Raw genomic sequence first — 18,862 nt, 5'->3', positions numbered from 1 at the left:
GAACAAGGAGTAAGTTATAATGTCCACTCTTCTAGTTCCTGACAAGAGCAAAACCAGACAAGTATCAGGTTCGTTACACTGTGTTCCAAGGATCCCCGAATTAAATCGGTATTCAATAGTGCAAAAACTGTGCAAATCAGAACAAACGCAACAGCATTTTCTCCTTCCTTGTAGTAAATGGAACACATGCTGGCGGACTCCCCTGCTTTGCGCAATGGTTTACTTACAATACAGAGGAACTCCACATGGCAACCTTGATTTGGATTAAATGAAGTAGGACCCCAGAGGCACGTTACAGGTTTTCAATAAGCTAGGTATTGATCTGAGAAACTAAAAATGGCTTTAAGCAACACACAGATCCGAGAACAATTTCTCCTGAAATTGTGAGATGGGATTAAAATTTGTAATTCGTACTAAAAACAACTAGTGGCAATAAAAAGAGAAATTTTTATAGGTCTAGGTTACTTTTCCATAGCAGAAGTCTTTGCTGAACAGAACAAGACAAAAAATACACTCCTCCAAAATTATGACTTGCTCTTCATTCCTCCTCACTACTTACCAGCTTCTTGAAATTTATCAAAAAGCATACTGATCAACTGTCATATTCAGTTCCGACACCTCTCATTCATTGGCGAAGGTTTTGTGCAATTTTAAACCGTGACAAGTAGTCACTTTTGTTTTGGGGGGTTTTTTTTTGGTTAGTTGGTGGTTTGTTTTTTTTTTAAATACTAAAAGAATTATAGTCTCTAACCATGGACCTTGGCGCCCAATACTTTAACACTCAGCACTGATATTAAGCCAGAAACAGGTTATTATTTCTTCCAGGTCCAGCTTGCTACTTGCAAAGACACCTCTCTCTCTTTGCAAACTATCTAATTTGTGGTTTAGTTAGCCATTTCAGTATTTTCTAACTTACTTGAATTTAGTGTTTGACGTGTTTTGGCACTTGTGCAATATGCTTCAATGACTTTAAGAATTTGAGCATCTTCTTCTAAAGCAGCTGTACCTAGAATCAATGGGAAAAATATAATTTTAAACATGGTTATGTTTCTTAACACAGAAAAGCCTTTGTAAATCACTACGTTTCAGTTGAGACCAAAGTTCAGCCTAATCAACCCTTTAAAATTCTCTTTATCATCCCATTTTAAAAATCAAACTTCAATGAGCAAAAGTAACAGTTTAAAAAGACAAAATACTATATTGAAATGCTTGGAAAAAAACCCAAGTCAGAGCAATTATCCGCACATTCAAGAAATTTTATAAGCATCTGAAGTTGCACAGAACATGTTCTGAAGTGTGATCACTCTGGTTCTAAACCAACCAGCCATTAAACTGAAAAAAACCTGTATACCCCAGTTATTAAATACGTTATTTCATTATTTAAACAAAGTAATCAAGGAACAGAATATTAATTCACAGAAATCTTGAAAACTTTTGGGTTTTGTATCTATATCCCATTTACCCCTTTTAACAGCACTATTGAAAATTAAACTCAGAATTAACATAATAATAAGTGTCAGTACAATTTCAGTCCAGTGTGCAGTTGGAAAGATGTCACTATCACGAAGTATATCTGTGAAAAGTGGAGTAACTGAACTTCTCAGACTTTAAAGTAGAAACAGCACTACTGGGGAAAAAAAATCTAACTATTCAAGATTAACATGGCAAAATTTTCCTAAAGGTAGAGCTCCACAGCAAATCATCTCCTTGGGGAATTCAGTAAAAATGCTGTCAAATTTTTGCCTTGCAACAGAGTGAAATTCCAGTCAAACTGAAATCTAGAGGTACCTCTACCATTAGTTTAGGTGGAACCAGGAGTCTAAATGTAGGGCAAGATGATTTGTTGTTTTAAAAGCATTTTTCCTGTTTTCCTCCCTGCAAAGCTTGAGGAAAAAAAACTAGTCTCAAAGATTTTCTGCTGCATGAATCTGAACTGCCTTCAACATCAAAAGGTAGTAGTATTCTCTGTCAGCCGATGCATCCTGTTAGTTTTTGTGATTTATTATCACCAGAACAAAGCCAACTGTCCAAACATTTGTCAGGATCAGCTGACAAGCTAACTATTGAAGAAACTATCTTGACCCAATATAGTTTCCCCACAGTTTAAGAGACGCAGGTACTCCAAAGTACAGGTTATTTCTCTTTCAAGGCAGGAAAAATAACAGGATTTCGTTGTGGTTAGAATGCAGCACTATATTATTACAGTAGCAGGACAAATATTTCACTTCTGAAATGAGTATTGTGAGGACACTCAGTTGAAATACCTTACTTATTTTGGTTTGTCTGTTATAATGCTAATTTGACATAGCAGTTCTCGAAACATAGCCCGTAAATCCCTGGGATTCCAGAGAAGATAAGTAATAAAACCCAAACTTAAGCTTTAAGTTCGATAGAAGTTCCTTGGTGGAAAACTTTTACAGCTCCACAAGCTGGAAGAGGTTTAAGGAGCACTAACATGTAACAGAAGCTTCCAATTACTGACACAAAGCCGGGGGGGTGGGGAGGAGATGAATACCAAGAATCAGTATTTCTGTAACACTGACTTAAAGCCACCAAAAATCCCTTTTATTGAAAGTTATCTCCTACATACAAAATACTGAAAGGTGTTAATTTAATCAGCAATAAAGCAATGTATTTGCAAGCTATAGAGCCCCTCCTTCCCCCAAAAAATAACTCATCTCCTCTCACTAAGTGTTCTTTAATAATTTCTAAATCTGCAAGTTGACAGCTTTATCACTGTCATTACAACTACTGAATCTCGATCCTCCAACATCTGAAATGATACTGTATTGCCGTACTTTCATTTTTCCTAAACAGATACCTTTCTGTAAGGACATAAAACATCCTGAACTAAAATATCCGCTTGCCCGCCCACAAACACAGGATTGTTCTATTCACTACCTTAACCTTTGCCATACGAAATTCACAGCAGACTCAGAAGGACCTCTACCTTCGACAAACCAACAGTGCCCTGAGGAAAAGCTTTTTCTCTCCAACCCTACATAAATCAGTGAGAGACTGTTCATGATAACACACTTCATGCATTAAACACTCAAGGCACAGTCTCCATCTTAAAAAGCCCATGAGCAAAGGACAGACACAGAGAAGCAAAAGTTGCAGTAAAAGAATCTGTCCTTCATATTAAATACCCTGTCTTTTATTGACAAAAGTAATTGGATTATTCATTCACACGAATTTGTAAGGAAAAATTGGAGTGACACTGACAACTAAATGAATATTGTGTTTGCTTGATAACATTAATGTTCCCTCCACCCCAAATTACCCCAACATCCAGATTTTGACCCTTCTGTTTTTCTATACGTTCATCAATCTCTCTTGGTTCAGTGCTGTTCTTCAGGCTTCAAGCAGTCTAAAGCTCTGCAATTTATCTGGACACAGACACTAGCAAATGACCTTATTTCTGGGAGATTAGAGCAGACCGTTCGATCTTAGAAAGAACGACCGTGGAAGCAACTAGTCTTCGAACCAGCAGCAATACCCAGCTTTCCAACACCCAGCCCAGCAGAAGCTCCTACCAGGATTGATTTAAGAACATAGCTACTAAGTATTCTGCAAAAGTGGGATAGTATCTTCAAATTGCTGTTTACAGTATTAAAAGACAGGTTTACCTTACTGAACTTTACAAGGCTCTACAGTCAACCTCACTTCCCTCTCTAGCGAACAGATAGAAATAGGCACTTCACAAGCGTACATCCACTGTAGTCAATAGTAAGACTCTAGAAAGCAACTAATCCCATTGTGACATAAGCACCTAAGATGAATAAAACAAACCATCCTCTGGAGATACCTACCCCCTCTCCCCTGACAGGAGAGAGGAAACCAGATGACTTGCTTACACTGTACATCTAACTTTCACAGAATTTAATTCTGTGATGTTAATTCCAGCCTTTGTATCATGCAGACATTTGTTCAAGTCTCTCTTACTTTTTCTCAGTGCAAACTCTTCATCTGATGGCTTCCGTTCTGGCTTGCGTTTGGGAAGCAGCTTTTTCATGGTTTTAGGGCTTTTACTGAGATCCTGTGCGGGGAAAATAAAAATAAAAAGAGTAGAGCTTCTCTACAATATTTCAAAAGTTCAATTTCTAAGGTGTATGCAGGAGTTACTAACTAAAAATCCTTTAACAGCACCAAAACTCAGTTTATTAATATTTTTTGGCACATCCGATTTGCCTGAACTGGCTGATTTCCTCTCTACCCTTCCTCCAACTATACACAAAGCCAGATATTTTATCTGTTCTATTAACAGAAATATACAGAACAGTTGCTGCAAAAGCATGCAGGCTGTTTGGGAGCTAGAGCGAAGGGAAGAGGCAGGCATACATTAACACAGGTTTTTTTTTCCTTAACTTTTGAAGAGACAACCCATTTCACTTGTCTACTTAGAAGCAAGTAAAAAAGGTCCTAACAAGGAAGCTTTGGCAGGTAGTATACTCTTCAAAGCCAGAATTTGTAAATGTTTAGGTCTGTTCTTACAAAGCTCTACAGCAAAAAAAAAAAAAAACCCTAAAACAAAAAAAAAAAAAAAAAAAAAAAAGTACAGCAACAAATACAGCATTTCTGCTCAAAACGTGGTCATGCTAATTTACAGGAACAATGACAGGTTACAGGAACAAAAGGAATATACTGGTCTACCCCTTACCTTAAGGATACAAGACATCCTCTATAAAAATACAGAACAAGAAAGTAAAAAGGTGAATGAGCAGGACAGACCAAAGATGATGAAGATAGGTTTTGAACATCATTGTACGCTAAACACTGTAAAGATGATTGAAATTTTACCACATTGGAGAATTTAGTGCCCTACACATGAAAACATGAAAGGAATTTAACTTAAATTACAAAATGAGCATACAGTACAGCCAAACAGAAAAACCTCTTGTAGCAACTAAGCCTAAATACTAACCTTCCAATTGCAGATCACCTATCAGTTTTTCCCTGTTGTTTAGGGGATTTACAAAAGAAAAGAAAAAAAAGTCACACAACACAGAGCCACCACAAAAAAAAACCCAAACCACAGCCAGGCCACACTGGGGCACAGTGTTTAGGCTACAGTTTCTAAGAAACTACAATTTACATGTCTGCAAAATAAAATTTTTCTGTCAGCATCTAATGCTTGCAGAATAAAATGTTCTTAGGCATAACTGCGTGATTCTTTCTGGGCCCTGTTGCTTCACACTAAATTAGTATCATGAGAACGACATGACAAAGATACTGAAACAGGAGATATCACCAAGTCACAGAACATCCAGTATTCTCCTCCTTACATATATGCAGACTTCCAACACAAATCTAACATTTTCTTACTATTTACAAAACCACACAAAATGTAGCGGCAGGACCAAATTAACCTACAGCCACCATCTTTTTGTGGTTAAAAACACCACATTTTATTTCTCTTGGAACAGATTCCTGTTTCATACAACAGCATCTTAAAGTCTAAGCTTCTTTTTTTTTTGCTAACAGTAACATTAGCCATCAGATTCTTTTGAGTACAAAAACATTATGTATATTTTGACAGTTACCATTCTTTTTTTATTTTTTTAAATATGCTATTGTTACCTAGTCACAGTGGTAAATACTGAGGAACCGAGCCAATTATACCACCACAGCTGTTTAGAATGATTTGATACAGCACTTGGAAGCACCGTAAGATCCCTTAGCCTAGATACTTTGCAGTGTGCTTAGCAAATAACTTACTTTGCAATAAGCCTGGATGATCAATGTAACAAAGGTATTGCTAGTTTGAAAAAATAATAATAATAAAAAAATCTTATTTATTAACTGTATAAAGAGTGGAAATAAGTGGAAGCACTTGGGGGAGGCGGGGGAAGCCTCTCCTAACAAGCCTTAGTATTTTCTGTGCTGCAAGACTAAATCCCTGCTTGAAATAAACAGCATTCACTAGTCCATTACCACTGATTCAGTATTGGCTGTTAAATCATCTTTATATAAAAACACGCACAACACTATGAAATGGTGGTGTGTAAAAAAGAAAGTTAAACTTCTCGTTGTAGGCCTGCTACACAGTCGTATTTCTTGGCTGCTGCCTCTCACCTCTTTATAACAAAGAGCTGCTGAAGGCCGTAATGGAGGTGCGGGCCGTAAGCAGCTCAGGCTCCAAGGCTTGGGGGTTTTTGGAGGTTCCAGAGGTCCCCAGTTTATCGTGGTATGTGGAGTCCCATGATGTGACGGATGAGGGAGAGTGTGGTACGCAGGAGTCAGTGGTATTGGCTTGCTGTCTGAATGCTTGCTGGAGGGCGTTACTGGATGGGAAGGAAGCTGTCGAAGACACAAAGGTGATAGGAAGGGAAAGAAAGCATATTATTGTAATAAAGACATAATATCATCAAGGATTGGTGAAATAATCTCATTCGCTATCTAGTGCTTATGTTTATTACAGCTGGCCTTTAAAATTTTGACACAATTATTATTTGGAAAAATGGAGTGTAAAGAAATTTTTACTGTCTACCACAGACAAAGCACACACTAAAAAAGAACAGCTATGAGCAGCCCTGCTCCCACTTCTCTCACCACTAAGAATGGAGCTAAATTTAGCTCCATTCATATCCAACAACTCAAATGCAGAACCCAAAAGAAGGTACTTAAAGAAGTTGTTTCTCCACAGTCTGTCAAATACATCACCAATTAAAACCTACCGTTCTAAGGATACTTAAGAGATGATGACATATTACTTGGTCAAAATAGAAGTAATCATAATGAATTTTCTTTTACCCCATTAAACTAGTACACCAAGATCTAAGCATTTTATTCTTTGTTCACACAATTAAAAACAGAATGATCTTTTGACCTATTAAACTACAGGCATAACATTCAGTTCTTGTTACTAATGGCTAAAAAAAAATGCTTTACACTGTAGTATATTTCCCAGATAACCTAATTCTGCATACACTGATCATTCACTTCAATCCAGAAGCTATTTATTACCGTGTGAGATGGCACAGAGTGAGGTTTAATGGTGGGATTCCCAACAGTCGTGACTTTGGTTTGCTTCTGCAGGTGATCCACCCATTCATGCAAATCTTGTTGGTTGTTACAAGACACTAGTATCCTTTCGATCATATTTCCTAGGTGACAGAAAACAGAAGATGTAGGAAACTGCAGAAAAACTTAATCTGACACGATTATAAAGACATTCATTTCCTGAAACATTATATTCCCTAAGTACTAAGCAAAAATTTTAACCTCTATTTTCAGTACAGCAGCATCTCACTTTTCCAGGTTGCAACAGACATTTCCTCGATGTATTTGTTCCTGTGCCAAGCATAGGAGTTCTACCTTTTTTCCCCCACCTCTAATAATTAAACACAGCCTTTAATGGTAAGAAATAGATGTAGGAGACAGGCTCATCTAGCAGCCTTACGCTTTGCCATCTTCCACAGGAAAGCCAGCAGATAGCCTAAAATGTCATTCTTGAGCCTATAAGCTACAATATAGGTAAAGTTATAAAATACAGTTCACTGATCTTCTCTCAGAAAAAGGCATAAAGTTGGTCTGAACCTAGTACTAAAGCTCAGGCAAAAGTTACTTGGGAAAGCAATCTTAACCAAAGATTACTTTAATTTCTGCAGTTAACTCCATTTTAACCCATCACATTCCTCGTCTGAGGTCAGCTGCATAGCTATTATCTCAGAAGAACAAGCATCATCAACAGCTTTTTCCCTCTGCCACATAGCACTGATGTGTGATACTGCCTGCCACTTGAGAGGGTCAAAATTACTTAAATGCAGCCTGCTTGGAGTAGGAATTGATCCAGGAAGTGAATGAAGGTAAGAAGCTCCACCATGTGGACCCTGCTCCCACTGTCCTTTAAATCCCCCAAGGAAATAAGGTACATGCTGAAACAAATGACTTAACAAACAGAAATTGCCCAAAGTAAGCACAACGGCAACCATCATTAGCAGAGATGCTAAAGGTCTCTCAGGAAAGAGGTCAACCCATTTCTAGAAGAAAGCTTTTGCTTAAAGCTCTTCCAGAATCTCTGGAATTTCTTTTCTTCCGGTGAGTAGCATACTTTGAACTGCTTCATTATAAAGGACCTTCTCCAAGGCTACTGCCTCCATCATTACAATAAAGAAATTTGGGGATGAATCCCATGCAAAGACAGTTTAGCTGCTTAAGACAAGCAGTAAAAAGCAGCTTTCAAGTGAGGCTTTGGGTAGCTGCCTTACAAAGTTTGTATAATCACAGGATGGTTGAAGCTGGAAGGGACCTCTGTAGGTCATCCACCCCCCTGCTCAAGCACAAACACCTAGAGCCAGTTGCCCAGGACCGTGGCCAGACAGCTTTTGAGTATCTCCAAGGATGGAGATGTCTCCAGGCAACCTGTACTAGTGCTTGGTCACCCTCACAATGAAAAAGTTTCTCCCTCTGTTCAGACAGAACATTTGATGTTTGAAATTGCATATCCTGGAGTAAGTAGTAAATAAAAATATTTATGGTCAATACCTGATATTTCAAATGCATTTTTATGGTTTTCACTGTCTTCTAGCTTTGTGATAGTCATTCCTGTCATTGGCTTTTTTCCCTAAAAAAAGAAAAAAAAAAAGGCAGTGACACTGAAGTTAAATCCAAAACACACAAAAACATTACCAAGTAAAGAATATATAAACTTCAAGCTCTGAACAAAGACATAAACAGTAAATTGGCAAACGCACACACACTGATGGGTTTAAAAACATTTAAAAATCCACACAAACACCTCATAATGGAAGTTTTTAATACGCCGAACTTCTGCAAATGACACCTGTGACTTCAATGAGTCTATTTGATACCTATGCAGGCTATGAAATCCATACAAATGTCATAGTGGTCACTCATCATAGCCTCAGGTTCTTGGAATCGAGACCTTCAGGGTCATCCATATTACATGATTAGAGGCAATGGTGACTCATCTTTAAGCACATTTGTTTGCAAATGGTTTGATTAGCTCTCAAAATAAGGTTTGTGGTACAAGTAGATTTAGAAAGGAAGATTTCACTAAACAAATGCATCAATTATTTACTGAAGATTTACGTCTCTAATAACGCCACTACCAAATTCACTCACAGAAATATTTGAGGAAAGAAAAGCAGTAAAAATACCTTTAAATTTGTAAAGTTTCAGAAGAACGTATTAATTTTGCAGAAGATAACATCTCATTTTAAACCCAGTCAAGCTGGGGAAAAAAAAGTCAGTTTAGGATAACTTTCTGATCCTTTAGAAACACAGAAGAATAAGTAAGACTGAGTATTGTCAGGATGAAAGGGTTTACCAAAAATGCAACTTTAATAATAAAATTCTTTAAGACAGATCCTGTATTCTCCTGCACAGAAACACTATTCAGCACATGCTGGCAAAAGTGCAAGTACTACGTACTGTGGAATTTTGGCTCCATTGAAGGGAAAAAACCCCACAACTCTTTTTTTTCTTTCTTTCTTCCTTTTTCTTTCCTAATGACTGCAGAATGGACAAAGGTTTCTTAGAAGCTTGGAAACTAAAAATTACTTGATATTCTGTATGCACAGAGCATGCTCAAGCCCAAGATGCCAAAGAGAAAGGAAGAGGTTTTTTGCAACAGCTTCCCCACTGAAGGAAACGTGGTGGCATCGTGCACTACAATGCAGCCTAAAACACTCTCTCCTGTTTTTCCGTGTTTGCTGGTTCATGAATAACACAGCATACAGCCACAATGAAAGAGAGCTGCAAGAACTGCTGACACGGGTGAAGAGGAAATATGGGGATACACCAAGCAAAAGACTGGTGACAGAGAACAAAGATCACCTGAGCTACATGCAGAGAAGTACTAAGTCAGCAAAACACAAGAGAAAATGGAACTGAACTCATGAGTCATTTATATTCCCTTTCTTTCAACAAAATTGTGAAGCCATCTTGTAAAGTATGGTTTGTGCCCCTTGTAACTTCAGTTTACCACTGCTAGAAGTTCTCCCAATTAGCTCATGCAGCAGATATCAGCAGCCTCAGCCAGAACATCTGAAGCCTACTGATAACTGGAATATTCAGAAATACAGGGACAGTGTCATGTAGGATGCTGACTCCAGTGGCATCGTTTCCCTGGGAATGACTGAGGGAGCTGCATCATCTTCTGCTCATATCCGTCCCAGTTCTGAGACAAGAACCTTAGAAGAAAAGTCCAGGCGGCCCATGTTATGCAATCCAGACACAAACAATGATGAAATAATTCTGCCTTGCTGTGAATATGCAGTCACTAATATTTGAGAAGTTCTCACTGTTGGGAAAAATCACGTGAGAAGTTATGAGGAAATTAAGTTTTGCATTCAACAGAGGGTTGGACGGCAAACACGAAGAAAGGGTTGTGGCCATACTGAGCAGAAGCTGAAGACAAATGCACAGAAAATTGCTTATTTACTGAACAATGCTGTGCACCTGGGGGACAAGGTGGGAGAGGGGAGGAAGAAATGTGATGTACAAAAGGAGAGCAAAATTAAGCCTAACAGATTCATTGTTTAATTTAATATTGTTTGTTAATACACTAAATTTCCAGTCAGTTGCCTTTGTAACCAGCACACAAGTATCTTCCTTCGTCAAGAATTCTGGATGTGCCACTTGAGATACAGAGCTCACCTGCCTTTTCCAATATATTTTTTCCATCCATGTTGGGATAAAGCACTGGCCAAAAATTCTGAAGAGCAGCACAAAGCTAAGAGAAACGTGATTGTGCGTTTGAACTATCTACTAATGCAACACAGTCTCAGACAAATCCAGCTACTACCATGGCAGGTAAGATATGAATCCAAACATGAATTTTGGAATTTAATTGCTCTTAAAAAAGTCACACAGTCTGTGACTGGATGTAGCCAATCACGTAGGAACCTGGAATGACTATGCTTCAGCATTCCTTCACAGCAGGCAAATCAGTGCTCAGGAGAAAGGAACAAACTGCTCGAGAGCCTGATTTACAGAAATACTTACAGCAGGTGATATCTCAGGCTCCTTTTAGAACTTTTGGTGTTTTACTGTGATGTCTGGAAACCACATAACAATATTTGAAGAACATTTATAAAGATTTCAGAAACTCATGCACCGTGCATTTGCTTTAACTTCACCTCTCAGGGGTCTTTGGAACTACACACCCAAAATGCAAGTGCTTCTGCAAAACTTGTCCTAGAGCTACCGGGGAGCCAACCCAATCGGCACTGATCCTCCTGCACTATAGCAGAGTTGCTCTATTTCTGTAGTGGGCAAACAGGCAAGAAGTATTCAGCTGGGAAACTTGCTAGAGAGCTCGAAGACAATGTCTACCAGCAGCAAGTAGTGCATTTGTGAAACACCTGGTGCTAAGGACCTGAAGGCCACACGGGATGCATTTCAGGTGGTGTTACAATGGGCCAGCTCTGGGCTGGGGCCACGGACTGAATGCCAATCCATGTACTTCATCTGCTCCAGTAGTTGTACAAATCAAGTACGCTTTTGGAGCACGCCTTCCAGTTCAGCTTCATCCAGAGGGAATCCAGTCTGAGCCCTGAGATTATGTCTACACTGGGACTCAAATAGCAGTAAACAGGGAAAACTAGAAGATTCATTTCAAAAGTGCTCTGCTGATTCAAAGATAAAACGCTAATGTAGACACACCTAAAGAAACAGAAGGTAGCACAGCCTAACTCACACCAGTGCAAGCTTAGGAGTGCTGTATAGTTTGTTAAGACTCGAGCAGCAGTCAGAAGAGCACTAACAAACCTGTACAACAGCGTCCTTTTCCTATGTAGACCTAAAAAGCTACCAATGCTTCCTCTCATTAGCTATTACTAACAAGGTAAAAAAACCCTTGCTGATAGTCACAGCTGCAAAAATCATAGCCAGGCTTCTAGCCCAGAATTTTATAAAACAGATGACCCGTTCCTATTGCAGAAATTACCTTTTATTTTTATAAATGCAGAAGTTTAATAATCCTTCCAAGTTTTCTATGAAATACCATTTAGAAAAAAGCCACCCCCCTCAACACATTTATACGCATATGTACAGGGATTACTTTACCTGATAGATAAACCCACTCATTCTCGGGCTGGCAGACAACATTAGCAAAATGTTAGGGAAGAGAAGGAGATACCTTTCATTCTTTTCCTTATCAAAAAAAGAAAATGAAAAAGTAAATACAACATCACAAGCTCCCTCTGCCCTTTTTCTGGTTTATATTATTAAAAACTACCATCAATGTTACAACTCCATAATTACTCCATAAATATTTGCTCCTGGCAAAATTAACTCTCCATAGGGGGGGAGGTCAGAATTATTTGATTTTCTGTTTGAAAAGTGCTAGTAACACACACCTATACTTCTTCCTGGAGAGTACAGTCTAGTATTTTAAAATAGAAGTTGTAAAGTCTGGGTGAAATACTGACCTTGTTTAACATAACAACTGTTTTGCTGATTTCAGCAAAAACCAAAATTACACACTGGATATATTTCTTAATATAATTTAGATGGATGCTGTTATGGTAATGTCAAGACCATGGTGTCTCAAATTGGAGAGATCAGATTTTTGCATCATGTTGGATTATGCCCCAACGTATGGAAAAAAAACCACACAAATATATCAATTGACAAAGCCACTGTCTCAATTTCAAGCATCTTTGCAAAGCAGTACTAGTCTTTACCAAGTTTTAGTGTTTCTATCTGGTTTTCAGTAAAGCTTTATTCATGTCAATATCATTTTAAAAAAGACAAAACCAAAACCAATTGCTTTTGCACAAATGAAGCTGTTCTATATCTAGTCAAAAAGCTGTAATGCTATGCAGAAACTTCTAAAAGTCTATTCTGTTTGACATTTTAGCTCTTGATTGAGGGGGTGGGGTGGTGTTTTGTTTTTAAGACTACAAGAAGAGACATGACTGCAGAAGATGCACTATCAGCTCTACTGAATCTTTCTTATTTATTTAAAAACCTAACAAAATATTTGAGAGAAAAATATCAGGTGATGAATTCTGAAATATTCACTTGCATAAACACTTTTCTCTTTCTTCATATTTATGGACATCTGTGTTCTAAGGGAGGAAACTGACTGAATGAGGTTGCAATTCAAAAGCCCCCACCAAGTTCAAAGCTTCATTGATTTTACAGGGGAACAACTGACAGTAAAAACATGTCAGTAACCTATGTAACATTTTCTTTCTGTTAGCACTCACTTTTAAGATTATTCTAACATTATTTCTGGTAGGACAACCTTTTTTTTTGTGTGGTTTGTTTGTTTGTTTTGTTTTTAAAAAAATCACCCCAGACTTTGCAGTGTCATCTTTGACTTTCTAATGTCTCTTCTTATTCTAGTTCCCCAAAACCACCTGATTCTTAAGCTTGTATTTAAAAATTTACTACTTGAGCGAAGTGCCCAAAACAGTGAGGAAAAAGTGTGCCTCAGACACCTTCTAATACAAAACTTAAAGTTTTTGTTATTAAAAACACGCCGTAATAACTGCTATGCAAAATGATCCTGTAACATAACTACACATGGAAAATCCTGTTTAATTATGCACTTTGAAAACAGTCCTGCAAAATCATCTTACAATGTTTATAACTGCTATATTCGGTTACATTTCAGTAAATTTTACAAATGAGACCATCCATCTTCAAGGAAATTTATTTCACGTTTTGTAATAAAAGCCTTAAATCAGTAGAGAAAGATTTTAGTCTAGATTAGTATCTCTGAAGCATTCTGTTTATTTCTGCTGCATAATGATTGTAATTAATTTTATTCAAAATGGAAAGAAAGACCAACAGTAAAGAAGAGAAGGACATTACCTCACTTCCAGCACACTGAATCATGACCTGGGACATGTAAATCACATTGCCAAGTGTTTTAATATCCTCTCCCTCCCAACAACGGATAGCTTCCGTCAGTATTTGTAGTTCAAGTTCTTTCCGTTTCCGTACTTCTTGACATTGTGCCTAACAAACATAGGGAAAAATACCATCTCTACCAACTCTATCAATTTGGAGCAGGTTAAGGGTAGAAATACCAGTACAGTTATATTTACTGTTGTGCTTGTAGCACACAAGACAGCACCTAACTTGAAGCATTTTCATTTAGATTACTATTACCGATAATTCTTATAAAACTAGTTTTGCTAACTTCAATATTATTACTTTTCCTTTCAACACACTGACTTCAATTACCATTCCAAATTCATAGTCATAGCTCTGTTTCTCAAATTTCTCCTTTCTTTACATTTTAAATTTTTGTACTTCCAACCAAAAACGGCTAGGCTCAGCAGAAAAGAGTAACACAGCTGTCACATATACATGTAACTATACAACAAAGCATCTTTCTTTAGCCACGCCAATTGTGCAAACTACAAGTGTGTATAACCTTGTGTCCCTGTTTTTATTAAATGCCTCCAACCTACTCTAGTAGCTGTACTCCCATTCACTTGAATTTTTCTTAGTAAGAATTGTTTCCTCTTGTTTGTAAAGCACCCAACAGAATGGGATTCCCAAACCTCTTCTGAACACAGATAACACTAAATTTCTGCTTTAAAAAATAAAAAAATAGAAAATGCCAGGTTACCACCAGCACACACTCCTAACGGGAAACACAAAACATTGTTGTAACTGAGATTGCATTAAACATACACTTATTGCAGTCGACTTTTTTTTTTTTTTAAAGACAATAACAGACAGCTCATCTGTTCAAATTAGGCTTCCTACTCCAATTACTACTAGAAATTTCATATCTTCTGAACTTCACCAGCACTTTCCCCTTCATCCTCTCTCCCGCAACTCCACCACCATTCCCCTAGAAGGAATGCACTTTAGAAAAACCTCAGAAGATACACTCAATTGTTGTAAAGAAGCCCTTCTTCAGGATACTAGTTATGCTAGCACTAGCAGAAAGGGAGACGAAGCACAAGCGAGAGGACTGAATGCTTGCGTAGCTCTTACATCAATAGTCTATTTGCTGTAACTCCCCTGCAAATTACCATCTTTAGCTCTGCCCACAAACAGCATCAATTTCCAGGCTTTCAAAAATTTCTTATACAAACATTTACAAAAAAGCTTCACTTTTTTAAAGCAATAGAGGGGGATGAAATTAGAAAACATTCTACTTAAAATATATCATCTATTTTTTATCACTCTTACAGAAAGATTTTTGAAGGCAGTCATGGATTTTTGAATGTCTGGACGATCCGGATGATAATCCTAAAAACAACGGAGAAAACATACAATAAAAACTTTAGTTCTAGTAAAATTAATAAAAAAAATTTAGAGGCTTAACTAAAAACAAACAAACAATTATGTAAAATAGAAGCTGTAGACCTATCTGCTCTCTTTTCTCAGCCGCCTTATTCTTATATCAAACACTGGTGGCTTGTAGTAAAAATGAAGAGTCACTTATAACATTCCTACTTATACTTAAAATAGAGCCAAGGAAGTTTTACAAGACCTAGTGGATAAGACATTTTGAAATCCTAATACGAAAGTGTTTGTTTTAAAGAGGTTTTTTTGGCATGTTAGCTTTGTCACAAACTAGAGTCCTCACAGACTAATATGTTCCATTGTTACTGACTGACAAACCAAATTGTGTGACAAGACAAAGACCCATACACTTTCTATTTCTCTCCCTCCTTCACACTCCAAAACTCTAACCTATAAAATGCAAAGGCGGAAACAGTAGCTCCTCCAACACCTTCCTATATTGGAAAGATCATTTTTGGACAGTGTTCAGTAGAAGTCAAAGGGAGTATTTTGGCAACATGTTCGATGCGCTGAGGTCCTAAGACGAGAAGCAGCACTCCTTCTACAAGATAAAGTAGCCTCAAGTAGTATGCAGGAGACACATTCAATGTCAAGTCAACCAAAGACCCTGCAAGGCTGTTCTAGGAGTGAAGATTAGCTTCTCTGGCTAGTTTTACTTTAAACTTTTAGCTTTTAAAGGAAGTTTTACTGCACTAAGTTTTAAACCATTGCAGCCCATATTTTAGAAGGCTGACGGAAGAGCAAACAAATGTAATTTTGGGTCCCATCATGTTTGACATGTACCTTTAAAATAATTGTTGTCAAATCATCATTAAGCTGGAACATAAATGCTGATAAGATATACCTCCATGTGCCTTTCAAGTTCTTTGAGTAACGTGGGGTATTTATCCAGACGCATAAAAGGTTTGCTGAGGCCCGTGGTCAGTACAAGGATCCCAGGGCTGTTGGCACCTTTCATCTCCATGAATTCTCCTAGCTCCTCACTGCGTACACAAGATATTTAAGCAAATTAAGATCAAATTAACAAGACAATTAAAATTACATTGGATTCTTCACTTCAGTCTTTCATCCGCAATGAATTCTGCCAATAAAACAAGAGGCCAAATAAATAAAAAAATAACTCAAGTACAACGTAAGTGCTGTGATCAGTTTCTGCATTAAATAAAATACAGGAACAAAGACATTTGCAGATTTGGGGTCCATCCAGGGAACAACAGACATAGGATCAAACCCACCGTTCTAGGCAACTGATGCTCAAAGACAGCTCCTAAATGCTACCCCATCCAAGCAATGATTACAGAATAAAGCCATTTGCGCTATACTTTATTACTCAGCTCTTTATTCTAGTAAAATGACATCTGACCTTAGAGGTGGTTTACACAGGTAATACACAAGCATAAATGAGTCAATGGCTTCATATTTAATCAAGCATCGATATTTTTAAGGTGTCAGGCACTAATAGGAAGACACAGAATGTTTCAGAACCTTTTTTCGTCCCACACTTACATGTTTAATGACCTCATCTCACACATCCACGGTGTTACTGCGAAATGACCAACTAACCAACAGCCCTACAAATGGTAGGCCATAGTAGAAATAATTACTGTGCAATCTATTCTCAAACAAGTTAGGGTTTCACTGAGGGTTTACTTACACAACACACTTGTTTTGACAGCAAAGCTGCTGTAAGAAATCCATGCTCTCTAAATATCATGAACTGCTACTTCCCCTATCCAGATGTTTTTTTATATTTGAATCATTTCCAAGAACTGGCCCAGCCCCTCAACTTTTTACATTAACTCAGTTAAAAAAGCAGCGCATCCTGGGAATTTCAGCTCACTTTGCTATCAAGGAAACTTAAAATAGCTACATCTTAGAATCATAGAATCATTGAGGTTGGAAAAGACCTCTAAGATCATCGAGTCCAACCGTCAACCCAACACCACCATGCCCACTAAACCATGTCCCTAAGCGCCTCATATCTCATATCTTCTGCTTCCTTATAAAGCAGAGGTTTCGGAGGACTATGGTGGAGGACAAGCTTTTCTAGAGTTTAAATGTTCAGGAACAAAATGAGCCCCCTCTGTAGGGAAAGGAAGGTACGGCAGCACCTGGGCTGATTTCCAGGCTTCAGAAAATACAAGTTGCAGAAGAACATGGGATTCTAAAGACAAAATCTAAACAAAGGAAATTCAGAAAGCCACTTATTAATAAGATGATATCATCTTGCATTCAAGCTGTGTCATTCTAGGCGTCTGCAGATGGGGTTGCTCATGTTTTGAGCCCTTGTTATAGTAAATTAACTAGTTCTCAAAAAAACCCCCCACAACAAACAACACTACTCATGACAGTCGTGTAAATTCTACTCTAAGATGTCCTGAAAGTCCTTACTTTCTACTGATTAATAGCATTACGCTCCTGTAAATCAGAATTACTACTTAAAATTTCCCCCCCCCTCCTTGGTTATTGGCATAGTCTCATTTTTCAAAAGAAGCCTTAGCCAGCTACAAGATTCAGTACTTTTAGAAAGTATAAAACCAGCGTCAAACACCAAACAGCAATAAAGGAGGAACACTTGTACATTATGGCCACATTAACAAAAAGGGAAGGGCAAAGATCTCCAAACCTAGGTCACAGCATTTCTATGCAGAAGTGAAAGCAAATCTTGAACTGCTCAGTTTCCCTACGAAAAAACCAGATAGGACACTGCCATAATACACATGCTCAATTATCAGTGAGTCATGCTATATAAAAGCATTACATAGATTAAGACAAAACAGACCTCCCTACCTCCCCCAAGACACACACACACTCCTTCCCATTTCAGAACAAGTGACACTTTGCTTATTAATGTCATTTGTCCAAACAGATGGAGAGCAGAACAAGAACATGAACCGTCACCATTCCACGTGGATCTCTCTCCTCCCAGCTGCTAATGCTTCCCCAAGTTTACAGAAGAGAAGGTACTTTTCCATACAGTTTACTCCAATGTTTACTTGTCTTCAGATTAGTTAATTGGTATTTACTTACACTACCATGCTTAAATACATCCAGCACCATTTCCGAGTTGTCAGGTCTGACATAACCTTACACAACCTCTTTTAGAACACTTCACCCCCATTCTAACCAGGCCCAGGCACTCCTCAGTGCATACATTTGTGCAATTTCTGCTGAACTCAACTGCAGAGTCAAGAAAGCGGGTAAAGGGATTTCCCAGCACCTGCTTTGCATTTTAAAGATGCAAAGAGAAGGGCTGGGCACCCTTGAGAATGCCCACAGCTCCACCAAGCAGACCTTGCTACATCCCTCTGAAGCAACATCTATCAAGCAACCCTAGGCCTCCTAAAATCAGCTTGTGACATGATCAGGTTTTAGCCAGAATTAAAACCCACTGAAAAACCTCCTACGGTACCTTGCATGGAAAAATTATTATAATGCACCACAGATAAACCCGAGTACTTTTCTAGCTTGAATTTAGATTTAAGAAGTAAAGCTGGCCAACTCTGAATACCTAGAGCCTGAAGACCCATTTTGCCTTACGCTTTCTTAGTCACAGCCCTTACTCAGCATAAAAATCACACCAACTTCAGAACTTGACAACTGATGCTGGTGGCAC

The 18,862-nt window shown here is 38.0% G+C and overlaps 1 protein-coding gene across 8 annotated transcripts in view; it reads right to left on the bottom strand.

The window, feature by feature from the left end:
* Positions 1 to 18,862, bottom strand: part of ARHGEF7 (Rho guanine nucleotide exchange factor 7) — an 88,048-nt gene that overhangs the window by 18,149 nt on the left and 51,037 nt on the right. For all 8 annotated transcript variants that reach the window (XM_009276065.2, XM_009276064.2, XM_009276068.2 and 5 more), the window contains 9 exons: positions 16,091 to 16,229; positions 15,130 to 15,189; positions 13,792 to 13,938; positions 12,034 to 12,120; positions 8,488 to 8,566; positions 6,967 to 7,106; positions 6,076 to 6,300; positions 3,946 to 4,039; positions 917 to 1,006 (listed from right to left, as the gene is read on the bottom strand). In XM_009276065.2, the coding sequence (XP_009274340.1) occupies positions 917 to 1,006; positions 3,946 to 4,039; positions 6,076 to 6,300; positions 6,967 to 7,106; positions 8,488 to 8,566; positions 12,034 to 12,120; positions 13,792 to 13,938; positions 15,130 to 15,189; positions 16,091 to 16,229 (1,061 nt within the window). The remainder of the gene's footprint in view (positions 1 to 916; positions 1,007 to 3,945; positions 4,040 to 6,075; positions 6,301 to 6,966; positions 7,107 to 8,487; positions 8,567 to 12,033; positions 12,121 to 13,791; positions 13,939 to 15,129; positions 15,190 to 16,090; positions 16,230 to 18,862) is intronic.

This window comes from Aptenodytes forsteri, unplaced genomic scaffold, assembly GCF_000699145.1.
Source record: "Aptenodytes forsteri isolate BGI_AS27 unplaced genomic scaffold, ASM69914v1 Scaffold96, whole genome shotgun sequence".
NCBI lineage: Eukaryota > Metazoa > Chordata > Aves > Sphenisciformes > Spheniscidae > Aptenodytes > Aptenodytes forsteri.
This window is presented reverse-complemented; position numbering and strand designations above follow the sequence as displayed.